This window comes from Mesocricetus auratus, unplaced genomic scaffold (assembly GCF_017639785.1).
Source record: "Mesocricetus auratus isolate SY011 unplaced genomic scaffold, BCM_Maur_2.0 Super-Scaffold_100009, whole genome shotgun sequence".
NCBI lineage: Eukaryota > Metazoa > Chordata > Mammalia > Rodentia > Cricetidae > Mesocricetus > Mesocricetus auratus.
In genome coordinates, this window is record NW_024429193.1 from 84,859,325 (window position 1) to 84,885,580 (window position 26,256).

The 26,256-nt window shown below is 47.4% G+C and overlaps 1 protein-coding gene across 1 annotated transcript in view; it reads right to left on the bottom strand.

The window, feature by feature from the left end:
• Positions 1–9,122: 9,122 nt before the first annotated feature.
• The window catches only part of Ppm1l (protein phosphatase, Mg2+/Mn2+ dependent 1L), a 276,634-nt gene continuing 259,500 nt past the window's right edge, over positions 9,123–26,256 (bottom strand). The window contains exons 3-4 of the mRNA XM_005085690.4: positions 21,311–21,472; positions 9,123–17,167 (exon numbers count right to left, since the gene is read on the bottom strand). Coding sequence (XP_005085747.1) covers positions 16,821–17,167; positions 21,311–21,472 — 509 coding nt within the window. The 3' untranslated portion in view covers positions 9,123–16,820. The remainder of the gene's footprint in view (positions 17,168–21,310; positions 21,473–26,256) is intronic.

Consider the following 26,256-nt stretch of genomic DNA (forward strand, 5'->3'; position numbering starts at 1 on the left):
GACAAGCTGCTGCTGTTGTTATTAGCTCACCGTTGAGACGAAAGTCTGAAGTGAAGTCCGGCTTTCACAGTGCTGGCCTTTCCTTGCTGAACTGTTTCTAAGGGAGGAAAGAGGAGCCCTTGTCCTCAGGTTCCAGGGGCTACGCAGCTTTCTCTTCCTCTTAGAGTTGGTAAAGAACAGGTAACTCCTCTCTTAGTAATTATCTGGTATTAAGAGTTCAAACCGTCCTCAGAAACCATAACCTTAAAATCTGCAGTCAACTCCCGAGATGGCTGGTGTATAATTCTGTGTGGAAACTGCTATGCTCCGTGGTTCCCTATGATGAGCCTGTGACCATATCCCTGGAGTCAGTCGTCTATGCCCCGCAGCCACAGAGGAGTGACTGTCTTTAGGACCACTGGAGGAAATGAATTCTTATATGAATGTATCTGATCATTTTTGCAGATTATGTTAAGGTTTGTGATGTTCAGAGATCAAAGGAAATGTTTTAGAGAGAACTTTTAAAATAAACTAATGTATTCTTCAATCTGAATCTCAGAAAACCCAGACCCAGGGTTGAGGTGGTAGCTCCTTACAAAGTTTTTTTTTCACCCTCAAGACCTGAAAAATGCTTATGAAAATTGTCCAGCCTATTGAACATACTTTAACTGCGTGTTTCATAGCCTTAAGCTTTTGGGCTGGTAGCTGTTAGTCAGTTGTGTTACTGAATCCACCACCCCTAGTCTGGCGAGATGGTTCCCCAGGTGATAAAGACCCTCGGCACTGAGCCTGGGGACCTGACTTGACCCCGAGAACCCACGTGAGGCAGGAGAGAACTGACCCCAGCAAGTTGTCTGTTGACCTTAACATGTGCGCCGTGGTACACACATTCCCCCTCATCCTCTGAATACATGCTTTAAAAACTTTAAAAAGTTCCTGTTCCTCCATGACCAACTCTCTCTTCCTCTTCTCCCCCTCTCTTCTTCCCAGCTCCCACTCTCCCCCACCCCTCGCCGTGTTCCCCATCCATTCAGAAGATCTTGTCTCAATCCTCTTCTCTTGGGTACTATGCATATATGCATATCTTTTAGGTTCTTTCCTGTTTCCCAGACTCTCTGTCAGTGGAAGTGCAGACTGGCACTATCCTGATCCATGTCTAAAATCCATATATGAGTGAGTACATACCATGTTTGTCTTTTTGTGACTGGGTTACCTCACTCAGGATGGTTTCTTCCAGTGCTATCCATTTCCCTGCGAATTTCAAGATTCCATTGTTTTTTTCTGCTGAGTAATACTCCATTGTGCAAATGTACCACATTTTCTCTATCCACTCTTCAGTTGAGGGGCATCTAGGTTGCTTCCAGGTTCTGGCTATTACAAATAATGCTGCTATGAGCATAGTGGAGCAGATGCCCTTGTTGTATGAATTTGCCTCCTTTGGATATATGCCTAAGAGTGGAATTGCTGGGTCTTGTGGTAGACAACACGGCCTCTACTACGCACCTAAACCGACAGCTTTTAAACCCTTAGCCGCAGCACAGCTTAATACTGGAGCCTACCATTTCGCTGAGTCTGCCCAGTCTGTAGCAGCCCTATCGGTCACGCTGTTACGCATGCGTGCCTGTCTGTCCACTCCACTCTGCTGCCTGCGCTGAGTCTGCGATCCCTGATACCTGGTTAGTTTGTGTGGGATTATGCTGCCGAGAAGACTCCCGAGTGTATGTAGAGCACGGTGCGCTCTTTAAACTCGCATTGCATGCCAGTGGTTGGCTAGTAGCCTGCACCAAGTGTCTTTCATACCCGGGCACGGCTTCAAGGGCTGTGCCCACCTAGGACCACCATTCGCACAGAGAGAAGGAAAAAAAATAACTGCTGGAAATGGTAAGCGGGGGCTCAGCAAAGAGACCACCATCAACGCAGCTCCACGGTAGAGGGAAGGGTTTCATCACAGAGAAGAGAGAGGATAGCCAGAGCCATGTGGGGAGTCTGCCATGGCTACCTCTCAGGGACAGAGAGGAGCAGGAAGAAAAGGCAGGGAGAGGCGCAGACTGGCAATCGCCAGGGCTATGGGAGCAAAGAGAGCAAAAATGGCGGGAGAGTCCTGCCAGTTATGAGGGGTTGTGTTGCGGGGTGCGGGGACAGGTTGGTGAAACAGCCTGGGAATTAGCATGGGGCTCTGATCTGTTGGAGGTTTGATTGAGTTCACAGAGAACTAGGTGCCCTCTCTGGAGGCTGGAGGGCTGCTAAAGCCGATAAAAAAGTAATGGCTTTTTCTGGCAGACAGAAACCCACTTTACAAGGTTTCTGAGAAGAGCTGAGTGTTTATGGAGTCAGGGTCCAGCCGGAGCTGAGCCCAGACTGCCACCTTGGGGGTTTGGGACCTGACAGAGATGCAGTGGCCTACATACCCACTAGCCAGAACCGATCCCAAGCAAAACCCAGTGTTAGGAGGGCAGAGAAGTGTATTCCTGTCGCCAAATGAACTGTGAGCGTGTTGTAGCATGCAGAAATGTCCTGTTCTCCTGTATGGGAATGAGTGGCTAGACGCAGTCTTGTAATCTGCCATGCCTACTGTGTAAAATGCAGCGGGGCCTCGGGTTCCAGTCTGGGTGGGATTGTAAATGTCCCCAGAGGCTCAGACACTAACAGTCTTTCTCTGGCCTGTGATGCTGGGGGTCAGTGGAACATCTGGGTGGTAGGGCGGAATGGGAAGAAGTTAAACCATCGGAAGTTAGACCTCTGGAGGGCTTGCTGAGCCTGCAGCCCTCTCCCCCCCCACTTCCTGCCCTTCCCGAGGGAGGCGTTTTCTGCCATGTGTGGCTGCTGTGATGTGCACCCCTCAACTGTGAGCCCAAACCAACCTTCCTCACTTTGTTTGTTTGTTTATTCATTTGTTTACTTCTGCCTCCCGACTGAACTCTGACTCTCTTAGGCGGGAGACCGGACACAGGCTCCGAGGAGAGCTCAGGCAGGGCTGCTTTTCGGGCTCACTTTTGCTGGTGATCCAGGCTACTGGCCGTTCTCTGAGACATCCGCCATTTTCACATTCTTTAACCTACCCTTACCACCAGTGGCATTATGTGCTGTCACCAGCTTCCTAGATGCATAGTGACCAGGGGCCAGTCACTGTAACTGGGACATGCTGACAGCATGGGTGGATGGATAAAGCCCTTTTCTTTCTTTCTTTTTCATAAGTTTTTGTTACTTTTTTTTTTTAGAAATAAGCTTGCTTCACATGTCAATCCCAGCTCTCTCTCCCTCTCCTCCTCCTGCACCCTCCACCATTCTCCCCCGCCTCCCACCCTATCCCCACTCCCTTCCACATAGGGGATCTCCAGAGTCTGTCACTTCGTTCAGGGCAGGGTCCAGGCCCTCTCCTAAGAGTCCAGGCTGAGAGAGCATCCCTCTTTGTGGGATGGACACACAAAGTCCATCCGTACGCCGGGGATAAACACTGATCCACTGCCCAGGGCCCCACAGGTTGCCCAGGCTTCCTCACTGACTCTCACACTCACGGGGTCTGGATCAGTCCCATGCTGGCCTCCCAGCTGCTGGTCTGGGATCCAAGAGCTCTCCCCCTATTCAGATCAGCTGTCCCTGCTGGTTTCGCCAGCCCATTCCTTACTCCTTTGCCCATCGCTCCTCCCTCTCTGTCCCTGGGTTCCAGAAGTTCAGTTCAGTGTTTAGCTGTGGGTATCTGCCTCTGCTTCCGTCTGTCACTGGATGAAGGTTCTAGGATGCCATATAAGGCAGTCGTCAAACTCATTATAGGGGATGGGCATTTAAGGTAGTCTCTCCACTATTGCCTAGTTTGCCAGTTGGTGTCATCCTTGTACATCTCTGAAAATCTGATTAGTGCCAGATCTCTCCTCAAACCTATAATGATTCCCTCTATTATGGTATTTAGTAAGCCATTACTGCAGAGAGAGGAGCAGGCAGTGTTACAACCAGCCCATGCTAGTGCCTTAGAGTCTTACATCCTTTGGACCCTTGAATCCACCAGGACTTGTTTCTCTGCCGTTCTCCTGCCTCACCAGCCTCCCGAATGCTAGGACTGCAGGTTTGTGCCAGTGTATCTTGTAACTTCCTGTATGTTAATGTGAGTCCTTCAGATTTGGATTTGGGGGTCACCAAAGACCAGTCCTCATTACCACTCCTTCCTGCACCATCAGCTCCCTGGTTAGCCCACATGTGGTTAATGTGGGGCCAGATTTCCAAGGAATTCCTCAAAATGCTTGACACGTGCCAACATTTATAAAAAGCAATAGGGTTCTCTTATGGTCCTGAGAGTCAGAGCTATGTTGTCTACATAGCTCCAAATGCTTTATCATCTCTCCTAGGTATCTAATCTGAATAATGTGCGTGGTCTTACACTGCTCTAGAAGACGCCTCCCTGGCTGTGCTCAGAAATGCCAGGCTCCACCCTGCCTCTCCGCTGCTGTCTTTTCCCGATGTGGCCCTGTGACCTGTGGCAGGCCACTCCTTCTCACAGACGCTGCTATCAATGTGAAAACGCCTCTTCTTTAAAGTGCATAGGAAACCAGCTTCTCTCTCACATCCAAACACGAATGGCCATGGCCACGGATGTGGGCTCGGGGGACCGCAATTGATGTGCTTTGCCATGGAAGAAATTTTATATGAACTTTCATAGCCAGGGGACTAAGAAAATCGGGAAGCTTGAGGTGGAGGGAAGGCTAAGGAGGCAAATTTAGTCGGTGACAATGCGGACCCAGTAAATCAGCTTCAAACCACATGCTTGTAAACGTCACACATGCAGGGTCACTTCTCTGGGGGCCTCGTGGTCAAGCACAGGGGCGGGCACCCTTACTACAGGCCCGTGAGGGGTGCCTTCCTCTCCATGGGGCGCTGTGGCACGGGTAAGTTGGCAGATGTAAAGAGGTCAGTCAAAGCCTTCTCCACACGGCCTAGTGGAGGCAGCTGCTTTGTGGCCAGGGAGCCCGAGGGTTTGCAAAGGACGTTGGAGCCCATCCCGAGTGAACAGCACACAGAGCGCCTTGAGAACAAATTGAATGGAAGGAACAGAAATGTCTCCCGTGTCCCTTTCCCCCACCTAGACCAGGCTCTTTCTGCCAGTGAGCAGTACATGTGTCCATTTGATGAGTCCTTTCTGGCATACCCTGATCACCTGACTCTCCGAGAACTCTCAGTAGCACCGTCCCCAGAGCCTGTGTCTGCAAAGGCTACGCAGTCAGAAGGACTTTGTATCACTAGGGCTTTGTATCAACCACACTTTTTTTTCTGTATATGCCAGTTTTTGTTTTTGTTTGTTTGTTTGTTTTTTGTCAACTTTATACAAACTAGAGTCATCTGAGAGGAACAAGCCCCAATTAAGGAAATGCCTCCCTAAGAGTGGCCTGTGGCAAGCCTGTGGCCATTTTCTAGATTAATGGTTGGTGTGGGACGGCCCACCTCATTGTGGGCAGTGCTCCTCCTGGGTACATAGGAAAGCAGGTTAAGCAAGCATTTGTTCAAGGCTTCTGCTCAGTTCCTGCCTTGAGTTCCTGCCCTGACTTCCCTCAGTAACTGAGTATGATCCTCATCCCCTTTGGGGCCAAACAACCCTTTCACAGTTACAAAGTATCAACGAAATAATTTTATGGTTGGGAGTCACCAGAACACGAGGAACTGTGTTAAACGGCAGCAGTGTCAGGAAGGTTGGGAACCACCATCTTAGTAGTATGATGAAAAGTCCCCTTTCCTCCCCAAGTTCCTTTTGGTCATAGTGTTTTATCACTGTCAGGTCCCAAACCCCCAAGGTGGCAGTCTGGGCTCAGCTCCGGCTGGACCCTGACTCCATAAACACTCAGCTCTTCTCAGAAACCTTGTAAAGTGGGTTTCTGTCTGCCAGAAAAAGCCATTACTTTTTTATCGGCTTTAGCAGCCCTCCAGCCTCCAGAGAGGGCACCTAGTTCTCTGTGAACTCAATCAAACCTCCAACAGATCAGAGCCCCATGCTAATTCCCAGGCTGTTTCACCAACCTGTCCCCGCACCCCGCAACACAACCCCTCATAACTGGCAGGACTCTCCCGCCATTTTTGCTCTCTCTGCTCCCATAGCCCTGGCGATTGCCAGTCTGCGCCTCTTCCTGCCTTTTCTCCCTGCTCCTCTCTGTCCCTGAGAGGTAGCCATGGCAGACTCCCCACATGGCTCTGGCTATCCTCTCTTTTGCTTACCATGGAGCAGCTTGACGATGGTTTCTCTACTGTGTCTCTCGCTTAAACTCATGACTGCGACCTTGCTCATTTTTGATGTTATTTATTTCTATGATTATGTTTCATATTCCAATATTTCAATTTGGTTCGCTTGGGGTAGGGTCTCTCTATGTAACCCTGGCCAACCTGCTTGAGGTAGGGTTTCTCTACACAACCCTCCCTGGCCAACCTTGCTATGTAGACCAGGTTGGCCTTGAACTCTGCCTCTGCCTCTGCCTCCTGAGTGGTGGTATGTGCCCTCACAGGCGCTTACAATGTTTTAATATCTAATGCTCCATCTTTCTGCTGATATCCTTTCTGTTTTCTTTTAGCTCTCTGAACACATCTGTGGCCATTCAAGGTCTTCAGAGTGCACCTTGTGCTGGGAGGCATTGTTTGCTGCTGACTGCTGGTTTTTTTTTTTTTACTCTGCCCCATCTTCTTGCTTCTTCACACGTGCTAATTTGTTGATGGGAGATTGGCTGAACAGTGGGAGTGATGTTACAGACACGCACTCCCCTGGGCTGCTTTCTTTCTTGGAGTAGTTTTGCGTGTTTTAGTTCTAGGCTGTAGCCGAGTGCTTCACTGACTGTCTAGGACTTGCTGTAGGGAAAAGGGACCAGTCAAAGAAACACACCCTGAGCAGAGCCAAAGAAACACACTTCGGCCCCGCAACCACAACCAAAGAAGTGTACCCTGACCCTAAAGCCAGTGCCAAAGGAACACACTTTGTCCCTGGAATCAGAGTGAAAGAAATGTACCCTGGCCCTAAAATTGGAGCTAAAAGGCTAAAAAGGACCAGAGAAAGAAACACACTTTGGCCCTGAAACCAGAGCCAAATCTGACCCTAATCCTGTGTAAAAAAGTAACCAATCTCGGAGCAGAGCTCTAGCCAATCTGAGCTCAGCACTGAAATCGGACCAATCCCTACTCTGGAAAAACTTCCCCAACCCCAGGAATCCCTATATAAACCCTGTGTATGTTCAGCTTGGCTGGTCCAGCTGCCTTCCAATAAACCCCTTTGGATGAGCTTTGGGTGAAGATCTTCTTTTGTGGTGCGACAGAACAGAGGCGACCCTGGGCAGAGCAGAGCAGAGCAAGCAGAGGTGACCCTGGGCAGAGCAGAGCAAGCAGAGGTGACCCTGGGCAGAGCAGAGCAGAGCGAGCAGCGCTGTAACACTTGCCCGGGAAACCTTCCTTGGCAGAGCAGAGTTGTTACACTCTGCCCCCAGCTCCCTGCTCTCTGCCCTCCAGGAGCAGAGCTGAACTGTAGCAACTTCGCCCGAGAAACCTCCTGTGGAGCAAAACTGCTACACTAGGTGAACATCCCCAGCTGGAAGACCCTGTCCTGCCGGAGCTGAGCTGATACCTGCAGGAGTGGAGCTGATACACGGGAGAAGCCTTTCTCTGAGGCAAGGCTGTAAGCTGCCAAGCTTACTGCAACCTGTGGTGGTCCTTGGCTCCCGAGCTCCATGATACCTTCCCACCTCAGCTGTGTAACACTGAGTATTCTGTGACTCCCGAGTGCCAGAATACCTGACCCACTCCTGTTCCATCCTGTCCTGACCCATCCCGACAAAACGCTTACACTTGGGTTCTTTGTTTGCTTGCTTGTTTTGTCTTGAGTTTTTGGTTTTATGGGGTACTTAAGCCAGTCAGTGAGAGTCTATGAGATTTCCCATGATCCTCGGAATTGTCAGCTCGAATGTCCTCTTTCCTCTCCTGGTAGCTCTGATCAGCAGTTAGCTTTACGCTCATGTGATCTGAGTCTGCAGTAGGTCTTAGTGTGCCCTTTGCCTCCGGAGCATGGTCTCTAGCTGTTAGCAATGTTCTCCTCTTCATGTGATTGGAACCTGACATCCTCAGCAATGCTTAACCCAATATTTCTCTTCTGTTCTCACCTCTTAGAAGCCTTCTATGCCCTCCCAACCCCATGCGGTAAGGCCCTCAGCTGAAGACTCGCAAGAATTTGGGGACGCAGCTTCCATTGTGTAATATCTATTAGTAATATTGAGAAGACTTTGCTAGGTAGCTGATTTGCCTTGAATTTACTATTCTTCTGGCCCAATTTCTTGAGTGCTAGTATTACAAGTGTGAACTATGTGAACTATTGTCTGGCTCATGTTGTTTTTAATGAAAAAGAGGAAAACAACCAAAGGCTACATTTTTCTACTTTATACACTCAACTTGTTACACTCAAGTCTAAAGCCAGCAATCCGGCAGCTGAGATTTACTTAAATGCCAGGTTCTGTTCACATCTGAGCATCAAGTCTTCAGAATATGTCATCACATGCATATGTATACACAGTCTCTGTTTCATTGTCCCCAAACTCCAGTGTTCCTATGCCCACTGTGAAAAATCTCACAGATGTATATTCTGTTCTGAAGTTTTCTAGGTTATGTTATGCCATGTTGTCCAGACTGTATATATCTGCAATCCATCTAACCATTATCTAATACTGATTATTATTAAAGGAGGACACCCATGTTAAGAATAAGTACTTCTGGGCCGGGCGTTGGTGGCGCACACCTTTAATCCCAGCACTTGGGAGGCAGAGGCAGGTGGATCTCTGTGAGTTTGAGAGCAGCCTGGTCTACAAAGCGAGTTCCAGGACAGCCTCCAAAGCAATACAGAGAAACCCTGTCTCGAAAAACCAAAAAAAAAAAAAAAAAAAAAAAAAAGAATAAGTACTTCTGTTGACTACATCTGTATGCATTTAAACCTGGCTGTTTCTGGATCATTGCCAGGCCCATTTCTGATCCAAACTTCCAGCAGCTCCTTCCTCTTGTTCTGTTATGCTAAGGTGTGCTCCACCCACGGAGTGATTGTCTGCCACTTCAGTGGAATCCAGCAAGGAAAAAATATCATTTTCCAAACAGACATTGGAACAGAAAACGAGCTTAGTCCAAGGAAAAGAGCAGGAGGCATATACAGTTTAACAGCTTTAATGTGTTTGCTTTTTCTTTGAGCTGTTTATTTTGTATACAACAGAGTCGGTGATTGCATGAACACCGCAATCGCTACAATGCCAACTGTACCCAGCACATCAAAGGGACCAAGTGACAGGCCACGCATCTCGAGTGACTGCATCACCACCTGCTCTGAGCTCCTCCCAAACCTTGTTCCTCATGTCTCTTAGAGACAAGTATAAACAGTAGAAATGAAAAGCTCTACATAGCTCCAAGTGCACTAGGGTCTCAGCAAGGGTTTTATGTACAGATTGGTTTTGGGGACCAACTTCAGAAAGCTGGGTTGACGAAGCTGTCATGCCCACCTGTGTGTTCGTCATTAAACATAATGTCGAGTTTTCAACCACGGCAGATACATTATGGATCTTGGTACCTTCTGATAAACAATCCATTCTGATGTTTAAAGTAGCAAGGAAATGGTGCCAAAGGAAAGAATTTTGTGATGTCATAGAGACATAAGGAACAGCTCATACATAGCCAGAGTTTCCAAACCCGGACAGGATGTGCTCAGAAGTGTTGAGCTATGGTACCCTCACAGGAACTACTACCCCGGCGGTACAGGGCTTCCTTCCCTCTTTCCCTTCCCCATCCTACTTTCTTTATTAAAAGCTGGGCCCCACCTACGCTCTCAGCTTTATCGGAAACTGGTGAAGTTCCTTCTGCAAGTGCTCACGACTGAAAACAAAACCCCCAAAGCTGACTTCATGGTACAGTGAGGTGCTGTTTCCTATCAGCCTGGCCTGAGTGGGCAGGGCACCATGACTCAGCCCTTCCGACAGCTTAGGAAAGAGGATGGGCCTGCAAATGATGACAGTGATTACTTCTTTGATTAAAAAAAAAGTCTGATTTTTGCCCCCCCCTACAGATTTTGCTGTTCTTTTTCAAAGTGAAAAACTTAAAATCATATGCTTAGGACTTAGAATGTGTAGTGCTGAGAGGCCATTTATGTTGTTATTGTTTAAGAATCTGGCATTTAGTGTTTGTTTGCATTTGAAGTTAAGCAGTAATTGTAGTCCAATGATAAGTTTCCCATCTACATAGTCAGGAAGGCTGATGGGAAACACTCGGTCTTATGTTCTCGTTTGGGGCATGAGATCATTACAGTTTATAGTCTCTTGGGAACAGAAATTGCAAAAGCACACGGCACAGTGTTCTCATTCCTTCCTGTCCTGGCTGTTTGGAGGACAGGAAGCCTGGCTTCCAGCAGACCACTGCTAAGACTGTGCCTGCCACTGACCCTCTCAGGCCTGGGGACCTGTCAGCCATGTCCTCTCACATCTGTGATAAGGCAGTTCAGTGCTAAGTGTTGCACTGTCACAGAGTATTTCTGATTTTGACAACCCACAGTCCATAAGGTGTTCACGTATAAACAGAGGTAAGTCAACCATAGAGACAGAGGTAAGACAGCCAGTCCAGGAACCTAGGGAGGCACAAACCTCAACACAACCAGACAGTAAACACAGAAGAGTCAGCTTTAACCAACTGTAGGTTCTATCGCCCCTCCATGGGGCAGCCCTGCCCTCTCTTCCTGGTCCCTAACTGCTCCATTCTGACTTCCCACCCCTCCCTTAGGGAGGACATATGCAAGATAGTCCCGGTCTCTCTCATAAAGCCACGTTTTTAAAATAACACGGAAAGAGCTCAGAGTTTAGGAGTTCTGACATGGAATTGTGGCACTTTGCTTTCAATTTTCTGAATGTGTCTTAAGATAAAGGGATCCAGATGAAGAATACACAGAGACTGAGAGCCCATATGAGAGTACTATATTCTTTGTTTTGTTTTCTTTCTTCAATACAGGCTTTCTCTGTGTAGCCTCAGCTGTTCTGGAACTCACTCTGTTGACCAGAGTGGCCTGAAATTGATAGAAACCTACCTGCCTGTGCCTCCAGAGTCCAGGGTTAAAGGCTCACACACCATTGCCTCTGCCTCTGGAGTCCTGGGGTTAAAGGCTTACACACCACTGCCTGGGTATTATATTCTTGCCTCATGTCCCAGGGCTTAGGCTTTCCCACATAGCAGAATTCTTTGCAGTGTTCTAATCAGTCCCTATTTGTCCTTACATAGGTTGAGGCAAATTTAAAATTTACGTAGGATATCATTCTCCCAACCTAAAGATGTCTAATACACGATTTCTACTGGGCTAATTAAAAATTATGGGGATAGCATAACTTTGTATGACACCTGAAGACTGGTAAATCACCCCCACAGGTTATCTCTATGAAACTACCTGCTATCAACCAGGCACTCACTGTTTTCTCTGTTGACATCTGGAAAATCACCAGCATGTTCAAACTATTTCATCTCTGTTAGGACTTTTTAAAAAGTATAAAAGGGACATTACTTTGAAAATGGTAAGGTTCTAAGAAACACCACATCCAGGGTCTGGGCTGGATGAGATGACATCTACCAAATTCCACCCAGACAAAAGGAAGTTGGGACTCTGTTTACACCTTTCACTGTTGAAAACTCAGGCTTTGTTTGAAAGTATCAGTTAATGTCTTCAGGAACAGCACCCCCTGGGTCCATCCTGCTCCACGCAGGAGTCACAAGTCACTGTCTGAAGCCGCACATGCGCGGGCATCTGGAAGCCCACAGATAGGTCACTTTCAGTGTCCCTGAGTTTCCGCCCCGGCTCCACTCCGGGACTGTGGCTTTGTCCTTTGCTTCTCTATGGACACACTTTAAACTATGAATGAGCTGATTAAATTGCCTGAAGGGTGCATGCTCTCCCATTCAACGTCTGGATTGTCTGGAGTGTTGTGAGAATGTGTGGTTGATGTAGTTCCTGTGGGCTGAGATATGGAGAGGATTGGGTAGATTTTCCTGTCCCTCCTCAAAACCCGCTAGCCCCAAGCTGCCACCATTAAATAATCTGCTCAAGCTGGATGCTGGTCTTACAGGTTTCTAAAACTCATTTCAATGTGGCAAACATATAAGACTTTTATGGCTAAACGACACAAGACTTCTAGAATAAATGGAAACACACCCTTAAATATGTCTATTTCTTTGCTTCATGCTTGCTTCCTGGTATAATTCTGAACAGCAAAAATGCCTATGATGATTTTATCAAAACGAACAGCACGTAGTCTTCTCAGTGACCTGAACTAGGATTGCACATGTGATGTGTGGTTATTACTAGACGTATAAAATGATTATAGCAGTGTTGAGCCAAACGGACAATGGACAAAGCAGTAACATCACTAAGAGTCTGCAGAAGCTTGTGCAGTGGAGAACACTCAGGAACGTACCCACGGACCCCACCGTATCAACTGTGCCCTTGACAATCCGCAACCCAGTCCAAGGGATGCTGTTTTTAGCTTTAGTTTTAGTTTTTACTATTTCATATTATGCAGGTGGCATAGCCCTAAAAATGTTGGATGCAATTTTAAATTAGTAACTTCACCCCAGATTTACTGTTTCACCCATTATTTTGGGGTTACCTGTCACAGCTTCCCAAGCAAATTGACTGGACTGAGGATAATGGCTAGGGAAATATAACAAAACCTTATAAGTTGCCAGACTTAGCAAAGGTGTGTGTGTGCATAATGTTAAAATAGGATATGAATTTCATGATGTATGAGCTCTAAATTGCAAATGATTTCACAGAATCTGGAATGAACAGAGGTAAGATGTGTTAATATTAACAGTTGACATTTCTGTCATACATTTTAAAAATGGTTAAAAGTCAAAGTGAAATTAAAATCAAGTATGTACTTTTCCTGTTATATTATTTTCTTTTTTTTTCTGTCAATGATGAGACAAAAATATTTTGGTTTAATCTGGAAAGCAAAGACAACCACAGAGAAACACCTGAAGGCTGCGTTATCATAGCTGAGACCTGGCCAGCCTGGCAAAGCCCTTGCTTCCTGTTCACAGGAGGAGATGGTATCTACAGTTTCAAGTATGACTGCTGGGCTTCTGTTGCCAATGGGAGACTCTTGGTGGTCACATTAAACCACAGCATCCGGCCCTGCTTCCATCACTAAGCAGCTTGGCATGTGAAAGGCTCAGGGCTGCTGACTCCCAAACTGTACTGTCACTAATTCCAAAGTGGGAATTAGGAGTCCATTAAAATGTCATGAGGATTTTCTGTGATCAAGTTAATCTGGAAAACAAGACACTCACAGACACTGTATTAGGGATCTATATACATTTTCTCCTCTCCTGTATGACATTTAGCTTAGTCATGAGTTTATTTTGCACTTTGGAGTATGGTTCCCCAACTCCCGTGAGAGTGAACCACGTATTTGGAAAAACATCTTTAGAATGTGTGTTCTCTTGTGTCTAGGGCCATTAGATTCCTCTGTTCCTGCAAGGTGCAATCATGTAGCCCAAAGGCCTACATAAAAATGCTTCGGCCAGAGGCGGGCATCTGACTTGGGGCTTTTCCAGGCCTAAATTGGGAATGCTGCTGTGACAGTCCAAGGCAATTCTGGGTGGCTGCTCTAGGTCTGTTTAATGACAATCAGGAGAGGACTGCTGTTTCTGAAATCAAGAGGAGGAGGAGCAACAGACACACGTGGGGGGGGGACGACAACAAAGTGTACCTGCAAAGGAGAGAGACCCCTCCCTTGGTGAATCCTTCCTGCATTCCCAGACACCCCAGTCAGCAGTGGAGCCGGCTCCCCGGGCCACTTCAGGGAGGGTCCAAACAGCTAGGCCAGCACTCCCTGGTAGTCATCTGCATTTGTGCATGACCGCCCAGTCACTACACTTGCGTGACATGAAGCAAGCTTGAGTTGCCTAGCCTGGGGAAGCTCTACAGTTGCGTGACATGAAGCAAGCTTGAGTTGCCTAGCCTGGGGAAGCTCTACACTTGAGCCTTCTCTTGGTAATGTTCTTAACATACTCCAGATTCAAGAGGCCAGTCCCTACATTTCACAGCAAGGAACAGAAGGAACACTGGCCACCTGGAATGAGTGCATTCGGTCACGTGGGAGGTACAACAGTGATCCAGATTGGCTGGGGCAAGTTGGTAATATTAAAAAAAAATACAGGTCTTGGGAAGGAGCTTTGGATTGCTCTAGGTTAGTATAGTTTATTTTTATGATTAAGTAACTGCAAATGCAGGAAATTCTTTAAAAACCCTTTCCCTGCCCTCCCCTCCAACTCCACAAATTGCTGGGGAGCAGCAGCAGAGCACTGGCTGATGGGGCCTGGACTGGCATCAGCTGTGTCTCTAAAACACTGTAAAACCCTCCCAAAATTTGGCACTGTGGGGATGATTGGCAATTCGAACTCAGGCTAGGTAGGAGTCTGGGCAGCCTTGGGGACCATCCCAAAGCTCTGGCAGTGCTGTTTACGGAAGCTTCCCATGTACTCCCTCAGATCCATTGCTCCTGCAGCTACAGTCAACCATCCACAGCCGCAAGAGGAGGGGCGTGCCCAGTGTGCCCAGTCACATCCAACTGCAGACTCCCCACAGCTGAGCACAGGTCAGGAAGGACATGGAAAGGGGTGCTCTGGGTTTATATATCACTACTCATCAAACTGCTGCTACTTTACCTAGAATTTCTATCTACAAGCCATGGGGGCGGGGAAGAGGTGAGAAAGGAGTATGAGATTTATCTCTATATAATCTATTGGGTTGCAGTTCGAAATGAGCTACTTCTCCAAAGCAAAATTTACAAGATGCCCATAAACTTCAATTAGAAGGCTTTGTAACTAGTGTGGGCAGCGCCACCAGTTAAGAACCCCCAAGCGCTCAAGGAGTACCAGCCAAAACATTATTTCATTATTGTTCTTTACAATAAAAATGATTCTCCACTTATTTTTCCCTTGTTCATATACGTTCTGCATTAAGCAAATACAGAAAAAGAGGAGTTGACTATAGGGACCATCAAATCTACCTTTGGAAGAAGGGCTGTGGGGATCCAGAATGTCCCAAGGGAACAAGTGCCTGTCCATCACTGACGGGGCCACATCTGTCTCCTCTGCCCCTCCTACTCCACCCATACCACGCATCCACGTGTCCATGTCTCCACAAGCAAACGCTTCTGCCTGACACGACAGAATATACTTTATACTAAAACATTCTGAAAAGCAGTAACTAAGACCCCAATTCCAATGCTGAAAACACAGGATACAAAAGTAAGCAAATTTCCTGGGAAACCATGATTAATTCTCTCTGCAGTGAAAGAAAAGCATGTCCCTGGAGGAGTAAAGACAGTTTGCAGTCCTCGGAGTCCAAGATGATCTTTCGTCCTCCACACTGGGCTTCAGGCAAGCTCTGCAGCTGAAGGACAGAGGGCTGGCAGAGGGGCGGGATGGCTAACGTGGGCCCTGAGAGACCATGCTGACAGGCGCTCACTCTGAGGAAGAACCAAACAGGTGGGCTCTGTGTGGGTCTGCAATGAGAACCCTGGTTGTTTGGGGGCTGGTTCAGTCAGTCCAAAAGGACAGCCTAGAATGTTCTATAAATTAACTTCTAAAGTAGAGACTGGGACCCCACGGCTTTGGTGTTAGGAGAAGAAGCAGCAGTCCAGGCCCCAGATAACTCTGTGCTGCTTCTCTCTTAGGGCTCTTGCTTGAAACCCCAGCCAGCTCTGTTGCCAGTGCACACAGGTTCCCCGGGAGCCAGCCTCCTGCTTTCCTCTGGGCTACAGCAGGCAGTTCGTGTTTGCCTGGGGAACGCTACTGGGTATGGACAGAGATTTGCCACCAGAGATGAAAGAAAGGACTTTTTCTTTTCGGGAAGCATGTGTCAGTGGTTTACCACCAAATACCAACTTGTGGCTGGGAACAGCACTCGTGGGTGATCCTAGGCTGCTGCTTCTCCCAACATTGTTTGAAAGACGTGAAAGCTACTAAGCGGGGCTGGGGAAGGCTGTGTAGACAGCAGCTTCTGGAGAGTGAGGTGGTGACTCCCCGGGCTCCCGCTTGACTCTCCAATGCAGACAGCCAGTCTCCAAGAGACTCATCCGGGCCTCACTCCCCATGGAGACTGACAGTCACCCTGCACCTGGAAGTGCTTCCCGCCCACTTTATCCCCTTCCTGTGGGCTGTTGGTGAATCAGCGGCTGCCCTTGGTGCATCGTGAGGTGTGAGCACAGGGTATAGCTGTGCTCCATGGGAAGGCATAGGGCTGCTAACCGCATCCCGAGTCTGCTACACTAGTGGAGGAAGGAAGGGAGGGGAAGGGATGCTGGCTAGTGTGCAGGAAGCTGCCACCGACTCTCCATCCTCTAAGCATCCCTCAGTGTCGGAGGACAAAGCATGTCGGAGGAGGCTGGCAGGCAGAGGGTACCACACATCATCAGGTGATGCACTGCCTGCAGTTACAGGCCTGCCCTGCCCACAGGTGTGGAGAGAACACCAGGGAATCTGCCAGAAGGACCACAAAAGAGATCGTGAAAAGAACATTGAAGAGAATACACGGCCCACCTCCCTGTGTCTCACATGTGGGATTGACGGCTACCTATGGATGCATTTCAAACACTGATTGATAGAAGGGCTGGGGGACCACAGACTCTTTCCCACCCCCCCAACAGTGTCAGCAGGGGAACCCTCTGCTCGACACCTGGCAGAGAAAGGTCACCAGGGAGGGGGTTCTGTGTTGGGACACATGATCCTAATTATAATTCCCACACCTTTTACTACACTGAGAGAACGGTATGTCCAGAGTCCTCTGTCTGGGGCAGCTGAGACCCTGCAGGCACTCACTGCTCCTCCGTTTTGCTACTATTCCTAAACTTCACCACCATGACTGTAATGTTGTCGGGGCAGCCTCTGTAGAAGGACTGAAGGACGATGCTTTTGGCTCCAAAGTGAGGTTCATCCAAGCGCTCCTTGATGAATCGAACAGCTTCTTCATTGCTGAAAGCATCCCACAGACCATCCGATGCCAAGATCATGAACTCGGGCTGCAGCTTGTCCAGGTCAAAGGTCAGGATATCTGGGTCCGGGATGACCACATTAAGATTTTTCAGTGGATAATCTCCCAGGGATCGAGACATGGCCAGGATTCCCTGGACCCTCCAGGAGCCATTGAAACTGATGAATCCCCCTGGAGAGACAAAGAGAACGAGCCTGTTAGCTTGCCCAGCCGATACCTCTCACACTTGGTACAGTTCTGGTGTGTGTGCCACAGGCTGGCCTTCTGCATGTGAGTTGGGCCACAGGTGCCCTCCCCCCCCATCACCTTTGACACTACCAGGCCAACAGCATCGTGCTGCAGGGCCTGGGATGGAACTTCATGGGTGGAGAGAGCATCAGTTTTAACAACGCACTGTGGCAGCTCCGTGTTGATTGACAGGTCGCTGCAGCATGGGGATTTGAGGAGCAAGTGGGCAGGCAGGGAGACATCCCAGAAACAGGTCCTCAGGGAGGTCACCCTGGGATGTTCCGACTGGCGTGGATCCCAAGCTGAACCGGGATGAAGGCAAATCACATCTTAGGCATAGTTAGTGACCCTGGATGAGAATACTCTCCTCTGGGCGCTTTATCTTCCTAGCTGCCAAGTGAGTATAATGTCTGTGTGGTGAGACCATGAGAAGTTACTCCACAGAACCCACAGCACGGAGCCCGATAGCACATTTGCTCATCTGTTCTCCCTTCCCTTTCTTTTTTTTTTGAGAGGGCACTAAAGTCTCCTAGAGTCAAGGTAGTCCTGACCTCACTATATGGCTGAAGCTGGCCTGAGCTTCTGATCCCCTGGCTGTACTTCACCAGCTCTAGGATTCAAAACATACACCACCATCCCTTGCTTCGATTGTGATTTCTTTAAAGGAGCTAGAACTTTGTTCATCATGTATTTGTCAGATGGTGATCAGATATCTACACTGCAGAAGGGGATTTTTTTTCTGGATATGAAAATTATATAAGACCTAGACCTTTTGACTGACAGCCTGAGGAGAGAGAGGCCACGTTTGTTAAAAGTTGCCCGGATCAAGTAGTACTCCTCCGGCACAGGTTAGTGTCTGCTTCCCAGGTTAGGGAGGACGGAGGAAGGACGGGAGTGACGTCACAGGGGAGCTGTAAGGGAACAGCAGGCAAAACACTGGAGAGTTCCAGCAAGTGTGGAGTAGTCGCCAAGAGCAAGGCCTCACTAGTCGTCACAGTTTTAACTCTGGCCTCGTCACTGTCACTTACTAGTTGTGTGTCTGTGGACACAGTCTCTCTGAGGTCCCAGGTTACTGGCTACAAAGTGCTTATGACATTACTGTCCTCACAGAATTATAAGAATGCATGTAGTGTGTCAGGCTCGGCTCTTACACTCTGAACACAAGGAGTTGCAGCTGATACTGACTCTGTTTGTGACACAGCAGAGACAGAAAGGTCAGCATGTATGTATGTATGTATGTATGTATGTATGTATGTATGTATGTGTATATATATGATGTAGTCCAGACTGGCTGGAGCTTCTTGTCATGCTAAGCAGGAGGAAGAGAGATGCCCTAAGTCTAGGGTTATCATAAACACAAATAAAGATGAGAAAACTCATCACCACCTCCTAGGGCAACTGAAACAGATTCACAGCTGGTCCAGGCACACACAATATGAGACAGCAGAGTGTTCGGATCTAAATGGAACGTCTCTATCTTGTCCACTCTGCCCAGGGTTCAGAGTCATTGAGGCCGAGGGGGCAAAGGAATGTAGGAGCCAGAGATGGTGGATGACTACACTCAGGAACTGCTCTGTGTGTGTGTGTGTGTGTGTGCGTGTGCGTGTGCGTGTGTGTGTGTGTGTGTGTGTGTGTTCAGGACAGCTGAATATATGAACTCACAACAGTTGTGACAACATGTACAGTATCTAGGGCAAGCTCAAGTCAGACAGCAGTTAAGCCTGGAGGTGAGAAATGGACAGGAAGTCCCACCCCTACCTAAGAAGCTATTAATAATTGATAGCTGCAGGAAGGGAGCTGTTTCCTGCAAGGGTGTGGCACTTGGTAGTTAGACGATGATCCCAGTGGATGACCTGGGCAGCACAAATTGGACTGGATGGTGTGGTGGGGGGCACAAGGTTGGTAGGTAGGTTATGGTTGATCTTGGCTGTCAATCTGAGTATATCTGGGATATATACCCAAAACAGCTGAAAATGTTCGTGAGGGATTTTCTTGATTGGATTGTCTGGGGTGGGAAGACTTATTCTAAATTTAGGCTATACCTGGTGGCAGCCGACATGCATGAAAGGACATGGAAGAAGGAAGACTTTGTTTTTTGCCTACTTGTCCTCACTCTTGCTGGCCAGCTCACCTATCCTGCGGATGAGGCACTTCTTTGCTGGTATAAAACCTATTTCTTTGGGAGACAAGGTAGACTGAAGACTGCCTGAGACATCTAGCCTTGTGGACTATACAGCTGATGGATTCTTGGTCTTTGCATTGGGAGATAGCTGTTGTTGAACTAGCTGGACCACAGCTTTTAAGCCAGTCAAATAAATCATGTATGTATGTATGTATGTATGTATGTATGTATGTATGTATGCATGCATATTCCCAATCAGTTCTATTCCTCTAACAAATGCAAGTGGATCTGGAAGAGATTGGGGGAGGAGAGTGGGGAGGAATATGATCCAAATACATTGTATGACATTCTCAAGGAATAAAACTATTAAAAAAAAACCACACCCTTGCCTAATCTTGTAAAAGAAGAGAGTAAGTCAATTAATCTCAGAGACAGTGCAAATCTGCTCACATAAGGAAGTACGGCAGAGGCCAGAGGGTAACCGGGTAGTGAAATGTCAAGAACACAAGCTGGACAGTAAGGTGGGGTTTCTGGGTGTGTCCTGTCACATTTAGCCATCTGGATCTTGAGCATGGACTTAGAGTGGACTCTTAGGAGGAGATGGAGCCTAATAAATGAATGTCAGAGTGTTTTACTCATCTTGCCTGGAGCTCATCAAAGTTTGATGGATGATCCAAAAGCACTATTCCATTTCATCAGCAGAAAACCTAGGCAGATCTTTCATTCAAAATTGTTGCCTCCCAAGCAGGAACTGAAGGGGCTCCAGTAAAACCCAGCCCTGTTAGCCTGAGGCACACAGCTTCCTGCTGGGAGACACAATGGCTCACTAGGCTCTCTTCATTTCCTCCTTGGGTAGAAGCTAACTACAATGGCTTTTCTGCAGGTCACACCCACACAGGGGTCCAGGCTGCTCAGTTTAGAGAGAAGGGATTCTTGCCTTCCACAGGTAGGAAGCCTCAGATCTAATGATCTTCTGAGTTTTGGTCTCAGTATCTCTCTATGGAATTACACATGGGAATCCATGCCTGTAATTGAAGGACTTGGGAGGCAGGAGAATTGGGACAGCCTGGACTACCTGAAACCCCATCTCAAAAATGAATGAATGTCACCTTAGTGGTTTCGCATAAACCACCCCACTTAAAGCTATGGCTTTAGACACCTCCTCCATTTCCTCATCTGCTTAATGCATCTACACAGTAGTCACCATCTTAGGACATACTGCAGAACTCATTGATCTTTGATCCATATTTATTTACTCTATCTTCACCTCAACCAGTTTCAGAATGCAAATTGCATAAGGGCTTTGTGGGGTGGGGTGGGGGAAATGGGACTCTTCCATTTCCACTTAGGATGGTCACTGAGTTGGGTGCTCAGGTATGGACACAACCAAGATCAAGTTCTTGCCTCCAATGAGTCACAGTCAGGAAGCTGAAAGCCAATTACATGCATGCATTTTACAAGGACCCTAAAGAGACTTACTGAGAATGCTGGGGAAAGACGGGGAGGGCAGCCCCCGCAGACTGTGGAAGCCTTTGCCCCAGTGGGACATGGACCTCTTCCAACAGGACACTCCAAAGTGGAATTTTAGGGGATACATAGTAGTTTTCATCCACTCAGATGTGGGGACGACGCTTGCATGGCACAAACACACCACTGGAGTTCAGGCTGGAGTGTTAGGAGCCTGGAATGGCTGCAAGGGAGCAGAAGTCTAGTGATCACGTGGACTTTACACCCAAAAGGGCTGTCTTTGACCCTTTTCGAATCTTTGGCCATGGAGAAAGGCAAATTAAGTTATCATCAATTAATATGAAATGTACAGTATAGGGATACAGACTAGTAACAGTCATGTTATAATGAACCCGTGTGCTGCTGGATATGTGATTTTCTCCCTAAAACCTTCCCAAGCAAGCACCTAGATAACCAAACGAGATGGCAGACTTCCACCAAGGGGCTCACAAACTCACCAGCTCTCTTTATCCTCTTCCTCTCCTTGAGTTGGTAAGGCTTGTGATCATGAGACAAGGGAATGGCGTTCCCATCTTTGTCACACAAGACTCCTCGAGAATCACCAACATTGGCCACAGTGAGGTCTTTATCTGATAGTAGAGCAATCAAACATGTTGTGCCTGCAAGACAGAAGAGAGGCAGTGTAGATGGGACAGTGCACTGATGTTCCCTTGCTTCTCCTGGCCCCCAGACTGGTCCATCATTACTACTTCTCTTGCTAGGAGGGAGTTTTACTCTGGGAATGATCACAGTTCCCTTCAACATCATTGATCAGATCTGACAGTCCATTTTCTTAACCGTGTTACACTGTCACTAAAACAGGCTAGAAGAACAGTATCCTTTTCCTAAATCACTTTGTTTCTGCCACTCTTAATTTAAAGACACCACATCTAAAAGAATTACAGGAGAATCCAAATCAGTTTGAAGTCATAGGCAACTGGTACACGTCATCATCGTCTCATAGGTGCTCAGTCTCTGAGAAATCCCAGTGATAAGTGTGAAGACATTGGCGATGGGGGCTGGCTCCTGAGGGAGAGGCAGATGTCAACCACCATACCCTGTGGCACTATGACAGAGCTAGCAGTGTCTGAAAAGGTCCAGCCAGTATACAGAAAGTCTCAGAGCAGAGACTAGGGCAGGCTATGAAGGCAGAACAGGAAAACCTACAGGGAAGCTACAAGAGAGACCGAGGTGTCAAAGCACCAGCTTGCCCGAAGCTCGCTCAAGACGCACAAAGACAAGCTCTCCTCGGTTCTTTCTGAAACAAAAAAGAATACAGCAAAGAGAACAGGACAGTCTTTTGCCTCTTCTGCCCTGTCTGTCACTGTCAATGGTCAAGTGTCTGCTGAAAGGCACCATTCACACTCATTCCTCTGGGACTCAAACCGGTCACTCCTTTACTTGCTGAGAAGCACTCCCTGGTTGTCCTTAGCAGGTCCTTCTTGTTAAGAAAGTCATACTCCACAATAAAACTGTACAAACTGTACACTGAGTCTAAAGGACATTTTAGTTTTCATAGAGCTACAACACAAAGCGGAGGACTCCACTCATAAACAGAAAGAACAAATACAGATTGGTGAGAGCAGGAGGCTAGTTATGAAAGCTGGCATATTCTGTGACGGTTGTTTGACATTCTCTTCTTTTTAAATTAAACCACTGAGTGTGGTTGCAGGCAATGGGGAATGCAAGCGGATGCCGGTGTCCACCATGGCTCATGTGTGCAGGGCAGAAGGTAACTTTTGGAGTCCGTTCTCTCCATCCACCTTGCTGATTCAACAGTGTTCTGATGTAGAGCCCATGGAGAATGCTACTTACTGGCTTGCTCCCTATTGTTTACTTAACCTGCTTTCTTATAGAGCCAGGACCACTAGCCTGGGAGGGTGACCATAATGGGCTGGGCCCTCTCAATCATTAATTACAAAAATACACTACAGGGTTGCCTACAGTCCAGTCTTATGGAGGCATTTTCTCAACTGCGGTTCCCTCCTCTCAGAAGACTTTAGCTCATGTCAAATTGATATAAAACTATCTTAGCCACCAGGAAAATGCAAGTCAAAACTATTTTGTGATTTCATCTGACAACTGTCAGAATGGCCAAGATCAATAAAACAAATGACAGTTCATGCTGGCTAGGATTTTGAGTAAATGGAACACTCATCCATTGCTGGTGAGAGTGCAAACTTGTACAGCCACTGTGGAGAACAGAGTGGCAGTTCCTTGGGAAGATGAGAATTGATCTACTTCAAGATCCAGTTATACCACTCTTGGGCATATTCCCAAAGGATGCTTCATCCTACTATAGAGACACTTGCTTAGTCTTGTTCATTGATGCTCTATTCATAACAGCCAGAAAATGGAAACAACCTAGATGTCCCTCAACAGAAGAATGGATAAAGAAAATGTGGTACACTTACAGAATATTACTGTCATTAAAAAATAATGAAATTCACAGGTAAACGCATAGGACTAGAAAAAAATCCTGGATGAGATAATCCAAACCTAGAAAGACCAATATGGCATGTATTCACTCATATGTAGATATTAAGCTGTTAATGTTATGATGACCAAGCTACAGCCAATAAAACAACAGAGATTATGACAGAGAAAGGAAGTAGGAGGACAGATCTCCCTAGGGGAAAAGAATAGGTATTTATGGATGGATACAGGGGACTGGAATGGAAGGATCAAGTGTGGAGGGGAGGGAAGAGGGGAGTGACGGAAGGAATGTGGGGAGAGGCAGCTAAAATTAAGGACCATTTTAGAGGTAGTAGGGAAACTTAATACAATAGAAGCTTCCTAACATATGTACATATATGAAGATGATCTAAATGAAATCACTAAAAGAATTTTAAATCCTATAAATACAATCCAAATAATCAGAAACCATTCCTCTTGAGCTTTGATGTTGGTTGAATTTCATCTGCAACTACTTTTACTTTGTTCTAAGTATCTGCTTGGCTAAACTTGTCCAATACAATCAGAGCAGAGATGTCTTTATGTGACACATTAGAGTTTGGAAGGTAAGAGAAGCACCACTTTTCCGGGTGTCACATGGCAGTGGGGTGCATGTAATAGAACTTATTGACCTTTCTCCCTTTTGCCCTTCTGCATGCTTGGGGCAAGGATGTCCCACTAAAGGCTTCTACAACATTTAAACCTATGCCATTAGCCTAGTTGACACCGAGGTTCATACCAGCTTCTTAGTGATGGGACTCTCCAGCTTGGGCCCCATTCCAAACCCCAGCCTCAGAAAATCTGCCAAGCAGTGGCTCCTCCCCATGGCTGCTCAAGACTGTGCCTACAAGTACTTAGGCTCAGGTCACCCGGAAGGGCTTTGCTCATTAAACCTGGCCTTTTAATTCGGCCTGATCTGACTTGTTTGTTGCATTGGTGGAGAGATTCACTACCAGGGATTCCAAAAATACTTATCACTTAGTAGGCATTTCCTTCTGCCTGTTTTACAGGGATCCAGGGAAGGGTGCTCCACCGGGCTGTGGTCTGGGCCTTTTCCCAACTCCACTGCAGCCAGTACAGCTCTGCATCTATTAGACTAGTGAGCAGTGAGATAAGTAGGAGAAGAGTGAGCACTGCAGCTAGGACACAACCTGAGATGCTACCCTACTGACGATTAACAATCCCTGCAGGCTTTCAGTAGCACAGTATCATGCTGTGGAATATCTGTTTAACTAAGCAAAGATGTGCTACATTTGCTTATGTTGAGTGTTACTCTTCCTATGTCAAGATGTCTTCTGTTTCCCCTTGCCTGCCTAAGGCACTTGATTGGTCTAATAAAAAGAAGAACAGCCAGTAGCTAGGCAGAAGAGAGGTAGGTGGGGCTGGTGGGCAGAGAGAATAAATAGGAGAGAATGAGAAGAGAAGAGAGAAGAATGAGGGAGAAGGATAGGGACACACCCGGGGCCAGAAGCCATGTAGCCACCAGTCAGCCAGACATGAGAAGCAGGAAAGTAGGTCATAAGAAAGAAAGATAAAACGCCCTGAGGCAAAGCATAGATAAAGAGAAACTGATTAAAATTGGAGCAACTACTCACTGGTCCTTGATAAGGTAAAGGAATTCACAGAGGCTTTTCTACACATGGATAAATGTTTCAATTGGGTGATATTAGGTGCTTACTTTATCCAATGAATTGAGTGTCAAAATGTAATCTCAGTGATGTTTAAGCCCATGACTGCATATATATTTTAGTTAAAAATTTCTAAGTGAAGAAAATGTGGTACATTTACATAATGGAGTATTACTTAGCTGTAAAAAAAATAATGGCATCATGAAATTTGCAGGCACATGGATGGAACTAGAAAAACAATCATCCTGAGTGAGGTAACCCAGACTCAGAAAGACAAACACGGTATGTACTCAGTCATAAGTGGACATCAGATGTCAAGCAAAGGATAGCCAGGGATGATCCTCAGCTCCAGAGAAGCTGGGTAACAAGGAGGGCCCTAAGAGGGACACATGGATCGACCTGGGAAGGGGAATTAGGAGAGATCTCCTGGGTAAACTGGAGGAGGGAGGTAGAGGTGAGGGGACAGGGGATGAGAACATGAGAGGACAGGATGGCCAAGGTGGGGGGCAGAGTGGGAGAGCAATGATAAAGAGATCTTCATAGAGAGAGCCACTGTGGGGCTAGGGAGAAACCTGGTGCTAGGGGAACTCCCAGGAGCCCACAGGATGACCCCAGCTAAGACTCCTAGCAGCAGTGGAGAGGGGGCCTGAATGGGCCTTCCCTGTAATCAGATTGGTGACCACCCTCATTGTCATCATAGAACCTTCATCCAGTAACCGATGGAAGCACATGCAGAGATCCACAACCAAGCATCAGGCCAAGCTCTGGGAGTCCGGTCGAAGAGAGGGAAGAGGGATTGATTATATGAGCAAGGGGGAGGTCAGGATCATGATGGCGGAACCCACAGAGACAGTTGACCCAAGCTCGTGGGAACTCATGAACTCTAGACTGACAGCTGTGAACCAAGCTAGGCCCTCGGTATGTGGGACACAGTAGTGTAGCCTTGTCTATTTGTGGGACAAGGATCTATCCCGAGTGCAACGGGCCTTTGAGAGCCCATTCCTTGTAGTTGGACGTCACGCTCAGCTTTGATGTGGGGTTGAGGGGGAGGGGGTGGTCCTGCCTCAACTTGATGTGCCAGGCTTTGTTGACTCCCTATGAGAGGCCTTACCCTTTGAGGAGTGGATGGGGGATGGGGTGGGGGGTTATGGGGGCAGGAGGAGGGGAGGGAGAATTGTGGCTGGAATGTAAAATGAAATTTAAAAAAAAATAAGAAAGAGAGAAATCCCTAGCAGTCATTCCCTTACAGTGAAGGCTACGAGTGGCTCCCAATACACCACAGCTGGTTTCCTCGCAGGGCAGTGAACTGCTCCTCCCATCCT